The sequence below is a fragment of the Ursus maritimus genome, unplaced genomic scaffold (genome assembly GCF_017311325.1).
Source record: "Ursus maritimus isolate PB19 unplaced genomic scaffold, ASM1731132v1 scaffold_5, whole genome shotgun sequence".
NCBI lineage: Eukaryota > Metazoa > Chordata > Mammalia > Carnivora > Ursidae > Ursus > Ursus maritimus.
The window spans coordinates 25,026,757-25,041,279 of NW_024426663.1; the positions used below are offsets into that span (position 1 = coordinate 25,026,757).

General features: G+C 34.5%; 1 protein-coding gene across 5 annotated transcripts in view; it reads right to left on the bottom strand.

Moving 5' to 3' along the window:
* Nucleotides 1–14,523, bottom strand: part of XRCC4 (X-ray repair cross complementing 4) — a 271,809-nt gene that overhangs the window by 173,037 nt on the left and 84,249 nt on the right. For all 5 annotated transcript variants that reach the window (XR_005832450.1, XM_008706368.2, XM_008706367.2 and 2 more), the window contains exons 4-6: nucleotides 9,938–10,104; nucleotides 3,022–3,174; nucleotides 1,830–1,936 (exon numbers count right to left, since the gene is read on the bottom strand). Coding sequence is in view for 4 of the 5 variants with exons in the window: in XM_008706368.2 (XP_008704590.1) it covers nucleotides 1,830–1,936; nucleotides 3,022–3,174; nucleotides 9,938–10,104 (427 nt within the window). In the remaining variant the exon portion in view is untranslated. The remainder of the gene's footprint in view (nucleotides 1–1,829; nucleotides 1,937–3,021; nucleotides 3,175–9,937; nucleotides 10,105–14,523) is intronic.

Below are 14,523 nucleotides of genomic sequence, written 5' to 3' on the forward strand. Positions count from 1 at the left end.
GAAGCCCTTTCCCTAACTTCAAATTTGTAAACCCAACTCCCTACTCAGTATCTCAGAATTAAGGTTTATAAAACTGAGTTCCTAACCCTCCTCTTGCATGTTCCCCTAATTCAGTAAGTCAACTGCATGCTTCGGTATTCGATCCAAAACACTTACCAAGATTGGTGTGTGCCTGTCTCTCAGGACAATACCCACTTCATCAACAGTAATATGCTGCCTCTAGACATATCTAGAATTTGCCCATTGTTTATCATCTTCACTGCTATCACTCTGGTCTAAGCGGCTCATGCATTGTTGAACCAGTTTTCCACTGTTCTATCTTCTTCTGTGCTTACCGCACTCTGTATACTCTATTCTTAACACAACAGCCAGATTAATCCTGCTAAAACTGTAAGTCAGATCACATCACTTGATGTTTGAAATCCTCCAACAGTTTCCAATGTAATTGAAAGCAAACCTTGAAATCCTTACAATAGCCTATAAGGCCCTAGACGTGATCTGTCCTCTCTCTGACCTCATATCCCCATTCTCCCTATCTTCATCGACCTACTTTACCCATACCTCCCTCCGTGCTGTTGCTTAAACACATCACTAGAAAGTTGATGAAAGCTCCCACATCAGGGCCTTCATACTAACTGCTTTTTTCTGCCTAGCCTGCTCACCCCACAAGATGGACTTGTCACACTTCTCACCTTTTCTGGTGCCCTGGCTAAAATTATAACCTTTATCCTACTTCCACCCTGACATTTTTCTATTGTCCTTCCCTGGTTTATTTTTCTTTTCAGCATTTACACTACCTAATATAGTTCATATTCAATTTTCATCGTTACTGTTTCCCTGACAAGAATTTATAAACTCCATGAAAGCAAAAATATTTGTTTTTTGCTCTCTCCGACACAGAATAGTTCCTGGTACATAAGAGACACTCAGAAATATTTGCTAAATAAATGAATCAAACATTTATTTTGAGAATACAAGGCTTCTGCCAGAACCATGTAAGTGTAAGATTAGTTCAGGGGCTCCTGCCTGTAGGAAATCTATAAACGTTTAGAAAAGTAATTTCATGGATTTAGATCTGAGGGACTGAGTAAGACTCAGGTACTTTAACTTAAATTGCCATTTCCCCTTCTCTTCCCCTCTCACCCATCTCCCCCTATTAAAACCCCTTTTCTGGGGGCGCCTGGGTGGCACAGCGGTTAAGCGTCTGCCTTCAGCTCAGGGCGTGATCCCGGCGTTCTGGGATCGAGCCCCACATCAGGCTCCTCCGGTAGGAGCCTGCTTCTTCCTCTCCCACTCCCCCTGCTTGTGTTCCCTCTCTCGCTGGCTGTCTCTACCTCTGTCGAATAAATAAATAAAATCTTAAAAAAAAAAATAAAATAAAATAAAACCCCTTTTCTGAATAGGGAAAGAAGGCTCAACCTCAAGACAGTCTGAAGCATTCGAGATCACCCTGCTCCTTGCCCATCCCTAAGCTCTAGATAGATAAGATCTCACATGTGAAAGGCAGCCAGCTTCGAGCTGGAAATAACTAGCATGAACACACACATACCTTGCTTATTCCTTATGCACTCTTCTTTAATAAGAAATAGCATGCATTGTTGGTTTGTGTGTCAGTATGCACGCTTGCTTGTTTTATTGCTAATGAGTTGTTGCCTTTTACAATAAATAGTAACTTTTAATATTAAGTACTTGAGATTTTAGACTAAAAGTCCTGAAGAATTTTTGTAGAGAAGACTTTTTTCATAACATTTTTGATTACAGTTTATTACCTTTAGAATAATAAGCCCGAGTGAGATATTCAACAAAGGTAATGAATGTATTCCTCTTACCTGGAGCTAACACAGAGGGATCAGGCAGGTTTTCACTTTCCTCATCAGTGCTTTCATCATAGATTGCGTCTCTGTCAGCAGTCATTTCAGAACATGTTGTGGTTTCCCTAGAAACAAAGAAAGGTAGAATTATAAATTTTTGGCTCACCCCTTGCAAGGTATCAAATTCACCAGTAAGTAATTATAGAAAATATCCCTGGAAAGATACTGTAGTTAAACATATACGAAATACGTATGATTAAGATGAAAGCACTTTAAAGACTCTATGTTACCTCTCTTAAGAACAAGTTTCCCTTCTACCTAATTAAAATGTGGTTTAGTGCTCACTATAACTCTTAAATCAGTTTCTTATCATATTATTCATCTATCAAAATACTATTCTTCCAAATTATCTTCTGTGGATCACAGAGCGTTCAGTATTTTACTGATCTCAAAGCAGTTCTGCCTTGCTTTTCATTGCCCCCAAATTCTCGGAGAGGTACGTCTCTTCTTACTACAAAGATGCCAAGTAAGGCACAGAGAGTTTACAGGACTTGTCCAAAGTCATATACTAACAGATATCAGTGCCATACAGCACTTGAACTAGGACCATCTGACATCAAATGTTATATTCTTCATATGATGCCATTAGTAAATCTGTGAGTTCTCTTAGATTCAGGGCAAAAGATCCAAATCTGTATCCACTAAAATAATTAAGTGGATAAATAATAAATAAAATAGTAAAATAATAAAAATCAGACTAAAATAATTATAAGTGCCCAAACCATACCAGCTATAAGTCACCTGTAATTTTTCCTTAAAAATCAAGGGTACATTCACTCTCAGAGCCACTTGATTCTAAAATTCACCACTACTTAGACACCAAGATTACAAAAGTGTATTCAACTCTGCAGTTTTGCAGAAAATAAAAGTTTTTATTATTTTTAATAATGTCTAAGAATTACACAAGTAATACTTAGATAAACCATACGCCAGTTTTAGGATTTAAGTGTAGTCATGACAGTAGGCAGACATGGAGAGATCACACTATGAATTCTCCAGCCCTCTGCGTCCAACAGCCAGAGCACCCAACCCCAGACTATCAAATGATCTCATATTACTAAAAAGTTGGCACCTAATTTTCATTAAGTTTGGGAAAAAATTCCATTTAAATTTCTGTATCTGCCATCTCAAAACAGACAACTCAAAATACCTTTCATGCTCAATGTTCTTTTCTGGTTCTTGAACTTCATTTAACAATTTATGCAAGCTTCTAATCTTCGCTTTCTTCTCATTCAGCACCAGGATAAACCGTTTATAAAGATCAGTCTCCACAGCTTCCTTAGCACTCACACATTTTTCAAATCTAAAATGTAAATAAACAAATAAATAAATCACAAAGTTTCTCTTACCATTAATATTATTCAATCCAATACTGAAGATGATTTCAAGAAAACTTTTCAAGGAAAATACAATTAAAAATCACTTTTATAGTGATTTTTTCATTGACTTAAAGTTTTACACAGATAATTAAACAATTAGAATTTATTGTTTATTAATGTTAGTAATTTATGCAGTGAGATAGGATCAATATTGGAAAATGATATCCAAAAAGCTTTTAAAACAACGAAATGCCTAAATGTAATCAATTATTTACATCTATGATTCATTTCCAAAAGAGTATTTTCATGGGAGGAATTTCACACAAGAGTAATTATAGCCTATGTTTTCTGTACTTTGCTAATATTACTATAATAGCAACCGTGATCTTGTTTTGTGATTAAGTGATTTACCTAATCAGTTTTCCCTAAATAGACTATGAACTGCTCCACGGCAAGAATATGACTTAGGCAGTTATATCTTCAGCACCACATACACACACTCACATATGCACATATATAATGAATGAAAGTATCCAACTTGAAATTTTCAAGGAGAGATTAATGAAGCAGCAAATGTGAAACACTATGTATCTTCAATGTTAGATATATAAGACAAAACATAAAATTCTATCATTTATAATTCTTTCTACAATGTTCAAATGAGCTAACAAGAGATTATATTAACTTTATTCTCCCAGATATAAAGACAACAAGCAGAGACTGCATATGTAAGATAGGGGCATACACACAAACCATGAATAAACCCATACTTTTAAGAGTCAAATATAAATTAGGTCATATAAAATATTCTTTTAAATGTAGTCTTTCTCTGCCTAGTTTTCTCTTTACTGTTTATTTATACTTGTTCTACACAGATATTCTAGTATTTTCATTATGTTTTTATGTATATATATATTATATATATTTTCAATATAGAATTTTTCATTGAAAAATTATAAACAAAAATGTCAAAATTTGATACCTTTGATATACATGTCCCTATGCTTTCAACAATCTACCTACCTAGACATGCAAAGAATTAGGGCCTCTTATGGAATGAAAAGGAGCAAAAAGCAGTAATATTTTCTGGGAGCAATTACAGCACTCATAGTACAATCATTGCCATGGCTGTGAACTCCATAAGGGCAGAGAGCATGTGTGTTTTACCGACTGCTTTATCTTCAGTGCCCAACACAGTGTTTGGCATTCGACAGACGTGGAGCAGCTATTAGAAAAACTAATAAAGTGAGTTAATATGGACATCCTATAAGGAAATGGAGAATCAGTGACTCTGAATTTATTTTTCACTCCTTTAACAGCTATTCACCACTTTAACAATAACATTTTTCATCCCCTTCAGCTTCTAAAAAAATTTGTGGTAAATATTAATATAACAGTACTCCTTTCATCAAGCAAAGCTCTTTGAGAAAGAAGTATACCAAAAAGTGTGGGGAAAAATAACAGAGCCAAAGTTGAAGAGGAGCTCCCAATATCAATGGCTTATGATAAGCAGGAACATGTCACTGCATTTTTATTTCAGATGCAAAGTGTTAAACATTATATCTCATTTTCTTGTACTGTTTCTAATGTAGCATACAAAAAATTTTAAAAGATGAACAGAATATACATACCACCAAAATACTTGAGTATACTATAAAATACTTTATACAAAGGTAAATTAAAAACCCATTATAAAAATGTACAATAAAAATCTTGTGCATTATATTAAGTTTTAGGAAGAGTAACCACTTGGTTATTTATCTGGTTTAAATACATATTTAATTTCCATATAAATCACTCCAATAATTCTTAATTGAAAGATTATGTGCACTTAACAACTATCAAGTAAATTTCAAAACCTTTATTAAAATTAACATTTGGTACAACACATGGGTAAAAATGAAAATAAATATCAAAATAAAGTATCATGTAATTTGTTCAAAGAATACTGTTAATCTTAATTAGTATCACAACTACACTGTTGAAGGTAATACGTCTGTGATAGGAGAACAACAATAGAATAAATGGCATCCTATGACTTAACCTTGCTTGGTTTTAGCAAACCTTTAGGATTTTCTTGCAACCAAACTTCCGACTATCGAACTGGTTTAATAGACATTAAACGTAGACAAAGCTAGGGAGTGGGGCGTTGACTGGGACAGGGTATTATTGTGAACAGGACAAAAATTTATTCTCAATTATTAATTTATCAACAAACTTGGAGAATGCTATTCTTCTATTAAATATTCAGTAACTAAGAAGTACATACCATCTTCCCTACCCCATTTTTAATGCTAATCCTCTCTTACAACATTATGATGTTACTAGGCCTTCCATATTACTTGCCTCTTGCCAACCTTTCACTGAAAGAACTAGAGCTAGTATTAGAAGATGAGGCCATTTAATGAAGGAGAGACATGGGATTCACTGCTAAGTCAGTGATACTAAAGGAGAACTCACATACAACTAGATTAGGCTACAACTAGTCCAAGGGTCATCTCCAAGGCAAAACTCAAATCTGATGAAAACATAAATAACATCAAACGGGAAAGGACTAATGATGTTTCATCCTTTCAACAGTGACTAGGACAAAAGAACAATAACGTTAAGGTTAATTAGTACCCTAGAACTGACATATCTAAAAACTATGATGAAAGAATAATATTTTTTTTAAAAGTTAAAAGGATAAAGACTAAATATGGGAAATACTGAATATTCAAAATAAAATACTTCTATGAGGGAAAACAGAGTCTAAGAATATAACATCGAAGTATCAAAACACCAAAATATCACAAACACCAAAAATTAACAACAAAAATAAGAGCAGAAATAAGGCAATTTCATGCAAAAATATAATCCAAAATAAAACATATTAAAACAATAACCCAAAATAAAATAGCAGATAAATGTGAACATGTGGTGCTTAGAAATTGTGCAGTAATCCTTACATTTACAATCAGCTCTGGCCAAATTTATATCCAGGTCAGGGATGGACAGCAAAAGAAAGCGTGAATAGAGTTCAGAGGACAAAGAATGCTAAGAACTGGAAAAGAAAGCAGTGGTAACGAGATTTAATAAGGCTTTAAGTACTGAAGAAGATGGTAAACAGCTGTTCCTCATCCTCTCTGACAACAGAACAAGAGGAAATGGCCTTCAACTATACCATGAAGGACTCAGATTACCAAGAGATGGAAGGAAGAATTTTCTGACTGTGACTGTTCTTAAACACTATAATGGGCTACCAAGGGGAGTTGAAGCTATCTCCTGAGGTTTTTAAAAATCAGACTGAATTCATCTGGATATAATGTGATCCTAGCTTGAAGGCAGAGAGATGAAGTAAAAGAGCTTTCAAGGTCTCTTCTATTCTAGTGATTCCATGAGTGTCAACCCAATTCAATCTGCTGAGAACTGCCTCCAATTACAGGTTTAATAACTATAATGCAGAATAAAGCTGAAGTGTCTAACTTGATGTCTGAATGCAAACAAAAGACCCATTCAGTAATATGGAACTCAAGAGTTGTATTTGAAACTAAATAGGAAAAACAAGTGAAATAAATATAGCTAATAACTTAAGGATTCACATAACAATATTTCTAATGTTTTCTCCTTCGCCTAAACTATACAAAATTAAATTGATCAGACATGTCACTTGTTCAAAACAGAGCTAAGAATACAACAATTAAACAGTTAATACAAAATAACAGCAAATACATATGTTAGAAGTCTGCACATTAAAGCTCATTCTTTTACTCATACTGTAATTTCCTCATTTCTTATTTATTCTCCAGTCATCCCAAATGGAAATAGCTTTAGAGTTGGTTCTGATTATAATTACACATATTTCAATAACAAAATACATACAAAAAATAACCTCAAAAAGTAAAAAAAGAAATTTAATCCACAATTCCAGACATACACTATTAACATTTAATTTTCTCCTGCCAGATATTCTCTACCTAAAAATATATTTTGCAAAAGCTGGCATACTATTCCTCTTTTTGGTAACTCACATTTCTCCTCTTAACATATCATTAACATTTTCGATTTAACAAGCACACTGTTTTTTGCTCATGTAATACCCCATTGTGTATTACATTTATTAAGGACCTATCTACCATAGCTTCTAAGGGAATTCTCATCACCTATTTTGTGCCAGTCTCCCCTTCATTTCCCCATACATACCCAGTCTGACACAATGATGGGGAAAAAATGATTGGAACATGGATGGACACTGATATAAGAGGATCAAAGGCTACCCAGAAAACTGAACTGTGACCAGGCCTAACATCATGGCCACCACTCTAATGATTCGCTACTTTCTATGTCTTCAGTTACCTAACTCACTATGTTCATGTCCTATTTCTAATTTCTCTAAAGGCTCTTCATCAGTTCTACTGCCATATAGAAGGTGGAGATCTAAATCCTTTGCTCATTTGCTACCGTACTAAGGCTCTAGAGAGGGAACATTTAAGAAAGTACCCCTTGGCCATGACCAAGATGTATTTCCAGCTCTTTAAAATGGCCACCTTTTCCTCTGATAGGAAAGAAAACCATTTGGGAAATTTGGAAAAGAGATAGAGCTAACTAATCTAACAACTGGAATACAATCGAGAGCCTAGAATTCTCTGGAGCAGTCTCACTTTCCTCTGTTTGGGGGGCTACCACAATGGCACACATCTTCAACCCCTGGAGATAATACGTGACGTGGTATTTACAAAAAAAGAATAGCTGGAGCATAATAAGCCTGCCGATGAGAGATATGGTTGTGCTTTTGATTAAATAGGAAACATTTTACCACAATAATGCAAAAGCACTTTCTGGACAGTTCAGGAATAGCAAATCAGGCATCTGGGGGCCACATATTACACACGGCCCTCCCCCACTGTTTTACAGCACAGGGTGCGTTTGTCTCCACCGTCTCATCTTTGTACCCTGCTGCTTTCCAGTCTACAGAGGTGGTGTTGAATACTGATGAGATAACACCTCTTTCAACCTCTGGCAGACATTTTAAAGCAATTTGTTGAAGTACCAAATACCCAGTCCGCATTTTTGTGGGCAATTTGTGGATCAAATTTCCTATCATCTTGAGGGTATTTTGAGTTTTAAATATAATGGCTTACCACTGCCATAGTACATCTCCTTTAACTTGATTTGTTTCGTATATAAAATAGAAAAGCATATCCATACTACAGATGAAGACCCAAAACCACGCTTTCTAGTGTAGATATTTGATACTGATTTATACTAACATGATTTTAAGGAGAAAGAGGAAGAGCAAAATTAACTTATTTTTCCACATGGCTTTCTAATATTTAGAGTTTTGATTTGGCCTCATTATTTTTATACACTTGGAGATAAATTAATTCAGAGATGAAAAAGAACAAGATACTTTCTTAATATAATTACTGAGAGCCAAATATAGTCAAGTTAGGTGTTAAGTTTTCATGTCTTATATTAATAAATATAATTGGATGTACAGAAACATAATTTCTTGTAGTCAACACCCTTTCTACAAACATACACTGATAGTGGTAAACCCTTCACATTTTTCATGTACTCTCAAATTTACATACCAATCCATATAAAACAATCTTAAGGATTGTCCTAAAAAGATCCTAAATTGGAAAATGTTTTAGAACTACCGGTTTGAATGAAAGATAAAAAATCTACTGGATATACTAGATACAATGATAATATTATCATTATTATATACATTCCATATAACTCTTTCAGATGTTGCCATGCATATATGTACAAACATGTGCTTATGATCTTATATGTCTCTATAGAGATATAAATGGTCACAACATATATTTTATTTCCTTCCAACATCTTATACATAACAGAGTAATAGAAAATACACCCTGGGCTGGCCTAGATCATGATATTGTTTAAAAAAAAAAAAAAAAAAAAGCATAGTAAGAAGTAAAGTGACTTTCTTCATCATTTTAAAAATAAGAGGAAAAATCAGGAAAATAAAGGCTTCCAAATGTCTTATCTAGTAATCACAATTACTTCATCTTTTAAAAATGATGGCAGTATGCTGCACCTGGGTGGCTCAGTTGGTTAAGCATCTGCCTTCAGCTTGGGTCATGATCCCGGAATCCCGCATCATGATCAAGCCCTGCATCGGGGCTCCCTGCTCAGCAGAGAGCTGGCTTCTCCCTTGGTCCCTCACCCCTCACCCTGCTCATGTTTTATCTCCCACTCGCTCTTACTCTCACTCTCTCTCAAATAAATAGATAAATAAAAATCCTTAAAAAAAAAAAAAAAGCTGGTAATATGTATTCTCAGTGAGCAAAATAAGTCTCTATCCGTAACCAAAGCACACAGCATATGAAATAGTTACCATTTATATAAAGATTCCATATAAGTAACCAATTGGCATATTTACATTTCATGTCTCTTTTTTATTCATTATTAATTCTATAATTTGAGGTACATTAAATCTTATAAATATCAACTTCCTAAATTTTAATTCGTATTAGTGGCTTCTGATTCTCATTGCCTGATTACTCCTTATTGTTCATTAGTTTGCTGGTGCCACCAAATACTAATGACCTGTGTTAATGTACTCCAATAATGCACAGTAGTGACCAATAGTTTGGTTTAATCATACTAAGTAAAGACTTTATGTTAAATATATGCTAGGCTACATATATTATAAACTTACAAATCATTAACTTAAATCTATAGCAATATAAGGAGAGCTTAATGTTTTTATAATACAAGAACACTAGCGCATACCGTCCTTGAACATCATTCCAATCTCGCAGAAGCCTTTCATTTTCCTTCTGCAGGTGCTCATTTTTGGCTTGGTTTTCTGTGATGGTGTCCAGGCAATCACAAATAAGTTTTCTAATGACTAAAGCTGGACTTGCAACTTTCTCTAGACTGAAGGAACCAAGTCTGAACTAGAACAAAAAGGAAAACATTATTAGTTTTGGGAGAATATAAAAATCGAGTGGTCCAGTTTTAAATATACATAATTTCTTCTGAGGGGGGAAAAGTATAAGATTCAAATACAGTGCATTTATCAGATATACATACAGTGAAGAAAAACTGGCAACTTCCTACCTTCTTAAGGAAGTTTATCATGTAAATCAACATATAACCCAAGAATAATAATAATAATATAATATAATAATATAAGTGGTAAGTCACTCTCTCACCTTCTAGCAGAGAAGAAAACAACTAAATACCATATAAGCATACTACCATTTGTTTACTACAACTTAAGTCACTACTCAGAGTAAGAAAATGAATTATACACGAATATTTTTTTTTTTAAGATTTTTAAAATTTACTTGTCAGAGAGAGAGAACACAAACAGGGAGAACAGCAAGCAGAGGGAGAAGCAGGCAGAGAGAGAAGCAGGCTCCCCCCAAGCAAGGAGCCCAATGCAGGACTCGATCCCAGGACCCTGAGATCATGACAAGAACCGAAAGCAGACGCTTAACCAACTGAGCCACCCAGGCGTCCCTACACACAAAGATTTTTAATGGTACTTTATATAAGTTACTAGTGATGATAACATAGAATAAGTGACATAATCTATTTCTGAAGAAAGAGCAAAATTTTGGTAAGAGTTTAGAGAAATGCAGGGCTTTAGAAAACTGATAAACCTGGGGGTACCACTCAGTAATTACTTCTGTATCAAAAAACCAATAAATTAAAATTGTCCAATGTCAAATTTTTGTACTTATTCATAAAGGTAAGACTCGTGAAGGCATATCCTCTACCAGAGGCACTTAAAAATGAAATACCATAATACGGTTTCATTATAGTCATGGAATTTAGAAGGGGACACAGGTTCTCCTCATTTGATAGATAAAAATAATGAAATACAGTGATTTAATCATAATTATCCTTACTATTAAAATTATTATAACAGCTAAATATAAGATTTTTAAAATGATTATTATTATATAGTTACCATGTCTTGCAGTTGAAATTTAACTCAGGCATAACACACATACAACTCATCTAATCATCACCAAAATGAAGCTATTATATCCACCTCATAAATTAGTAAACTGAGGTTCAGAGTTGTTATCTAATATATTGAAGGAACAGCCAAAACCCTCCTATGCTAAGCTGTTATGCTGTTTCCTGACATAAGAGGGTAACCTAAATAAAAAACTAGTGGGGTGCCTGGGTGGCTCAGTGAGTTAAGCATCTGACTTTTGGATTCTGCTCAGGTCTTTTAAAAAAATTAATAATAAAAAATTTAAAATTTAAAAACTAGTAAGAGGAAGAATTAGGTTCACAACCTACACGTAATTCTTAAGAGAGACTATAATGGCACTGAGTGGCAGAACTGCGAGCAAAACTGAAGCCTTTTTGTTGTTTTTGTTTTTTTGGGCTCCACGATCAGTAATTTCTACTATGGTATTCATCTAACAGGAACGTTTCTAAAATGTCTTGCTTTTGAAAGATTACTTCTATAAACATATTAAATTCAAATTGAGAAATATTTAACAGGGGCACTGGGTAGCTCAATCTGGTAAGCATCTGCCTTCAGCTCAGGTCATGATCTCAGAGTCCTGGGATCGAGTTCTGCACTGGGCTCCCTGCACAGCGAGGAGCCTGCTTCTCCCTCTCCCTCTCCCCCTTCACCCAGCTCATGCTCTTTCTCTCTCTCTCTCAAATAAATAAATAAAATCTTTAAAAAAGAGAGAAATATTTAACAGTGATTGATAATTCTGAGGAAAATTGCTATTAGTCAATGTACAAATAAAGCTGAAAGTCAGTAAAGAGAAAATCCAATATTTGCAATCTAGGTGGCATTTTATAAGACATTTCAGTTAATTTATATAATTTAGTAATATTTAGGGTCATTTAGGAATTTTTAGGATCATTTAGGAGTAATTTAGGAACATCTGCGTGTTTAACCCCACAAAGTAAAGTTTTCTAGATAAATCGTGCTTACTAATTTACTTTGAAATTTTCAGATAGAAAATGTAAGTACGTCTTACTTAATACTATAGAAAATCTGCCAAAAGGCTTAAATACTGATGATTCCTAGGTGTTAAGAAGCCTTTACGGATACTCACTTAAAATGCAGACGGAAACAAAGAATATTAATATTCTTCAGGATTATTACATTTTAGAGGACCGAATAGCACTGCTTTCACCATAAAAAAAAATTATGTATTTGTGTGTGTTTCTGAGATCTAAGCAGATATGTCTACTTAATTCTGTTTTATCTCACCATTTCTTGTTTCTTAACAACAGGGAAATCAGATTAAGAAAAACTGTCCTTTATTTCAACTAGTACATCCAATCGTATTGGGCTATATACATAAGCTAAATCAAGCAATTTAAGCAACGTTTACCATAAGAAAATCTACAAAAGTCTAAGAATTTTTATTTATTCAGTTAAAATTACTTCAGACTATTTGTCATATCTGATTTATTTGTTTTTCATACACTTAGGATCAGATGGCTTAAAACATTTGCAGTTTTCACATATAACTAAATATGAGTCATTTTAAAAGCATAGGAGTTGAAATAAGAAAGTTTATCTGGGGCACATGGGTGGCTCAGTCGGTTAAGAATCCAACTCTTGATTTGGAGGTCATAATCTCAGAATCATGAGATAGAGCCCCCCCATCGGGCTCCACTCTGGATGTGGAGCCTGCTTAAGACTCTCTCTCTCTCCCTCTGCCCCTCACACCACACACACACAGAAAAAGAAAGTTTTATCTGTGTAAAGAATATATAAATTGAAAGTAAATTTAAGGGAAAAAATAAATTTAAGCATTTACCTTCTGAAGCTTTTCCTAGTATACACACACATACACACAAATTAAAGATCACCTACAGAATATATAAAATATAACTTTGAATTGATATAAAATAGAAGAAAAATTTAGCTTAATGTTATATAATAGGTTACATTATCAGTAAAACATAAGCCCATAAAATGATTCTGTATTCTCTCATTATCAAAACTGTCAGGCAGCTTTTACTAAGATAGAAATTTTTAGAAAGGAAAGAGTTTTTCATTATTCGAAAGTTTCAGCAATGCCAAATGGATAATGAATTCACGCCACACTTTAATCCTGAATAAAGTAACTGGTAAAATACAAATGCACAGATAAGCATAAGTCCAGCTGCCTACTCGTCTATCTTAGATGGCAAAGGAAGAAGGGACCAATTCTAAATTACTCATAACCAATTTCTTTCAAAATATCATTCAAACCTATATATTCAAACTCCAAAAGAGAATTCTTAAATCTTTTCTTGGCTATTCACTATAGAATAAACTTAAAATGTCATTTCTTCTTAGGAATAGGCAACTATTTTCTTTTTCTATTTGCTAATCATATTCACTAGTTTGGCTAATTATATTCACTTTATTGGCGTGAACATGTTATTCTAAAAAATAAAAATATATAAGAAGTATCTAGAAATTCAATCCAAGAAAAGAGATTTACTTAAATTTTCAACTTATTTCTTAGAAAAAGTTTGGAATGGAAGAGTAACTGGTGGACAAGCCTTCCTGTAATACACACAGTTCAGAGCCACCGCACAAAGCTGCCTTCTACTTTCACTTCTGCTGTTCCAGCCTTTCCACATCACTGAAGATGTAAGGGGACATATGCACTGAACTCTGATCAGGGCCTTTTATCAGACCTAATGAAATGGGAAGCATAAAGTATTTCTACACTCTAACTCTATATCAAGTCAATTTTTTAAAAAGCTTTTATTTATTTTAGAGATAGAGCACAGGTGGAGGAAGGAGCAGAGGGAGAGGGACAAGCAGACTCTGTGCTGAGTGCAGAGCCCAACGGGGGGCTCAACCCAAAGACCCTGAGATCATGCTCTGAGCTGAAATCAAGATCCAGACACTCAACTGACTGAGCCACCCAGGAGCCCTGATCTTTTTTTCCTAAAGAGAGAGAGTGAGCATGAGAGCCAGGGAGGAGGGGGTACTGGCAGTGGGGAGAGGCAGAGGAAGAGGGAGAGAGAGAGAATCTTAAGCAGGCTCCATACCCCAGTGCAGAGCCTGATGGTGGGGCTCGATCTCATGACCCTGAGATCACGACCCTAAGCCAAAAACGAGAGTCTGACGTTTAACCAAATGAACCACCCAGGTGCCCCTATATCCAACAGATCTTTATACTAGCCCCCATATAAAAAGTGGCAACTTAAAAAAGTATTATATTTAAAACAGGCAAATTTGCACAAAGCCACATTGTATGGGTGAGATGGTTTTAAAAACTTCTACTTTAGCTTTTTGTTTGACATAGAAGGCTATTAGCACAGCTTTTCTTTATTATTAGTTCTGTAATTTCAAAATAATCTACAATATAAAATCAGGACTT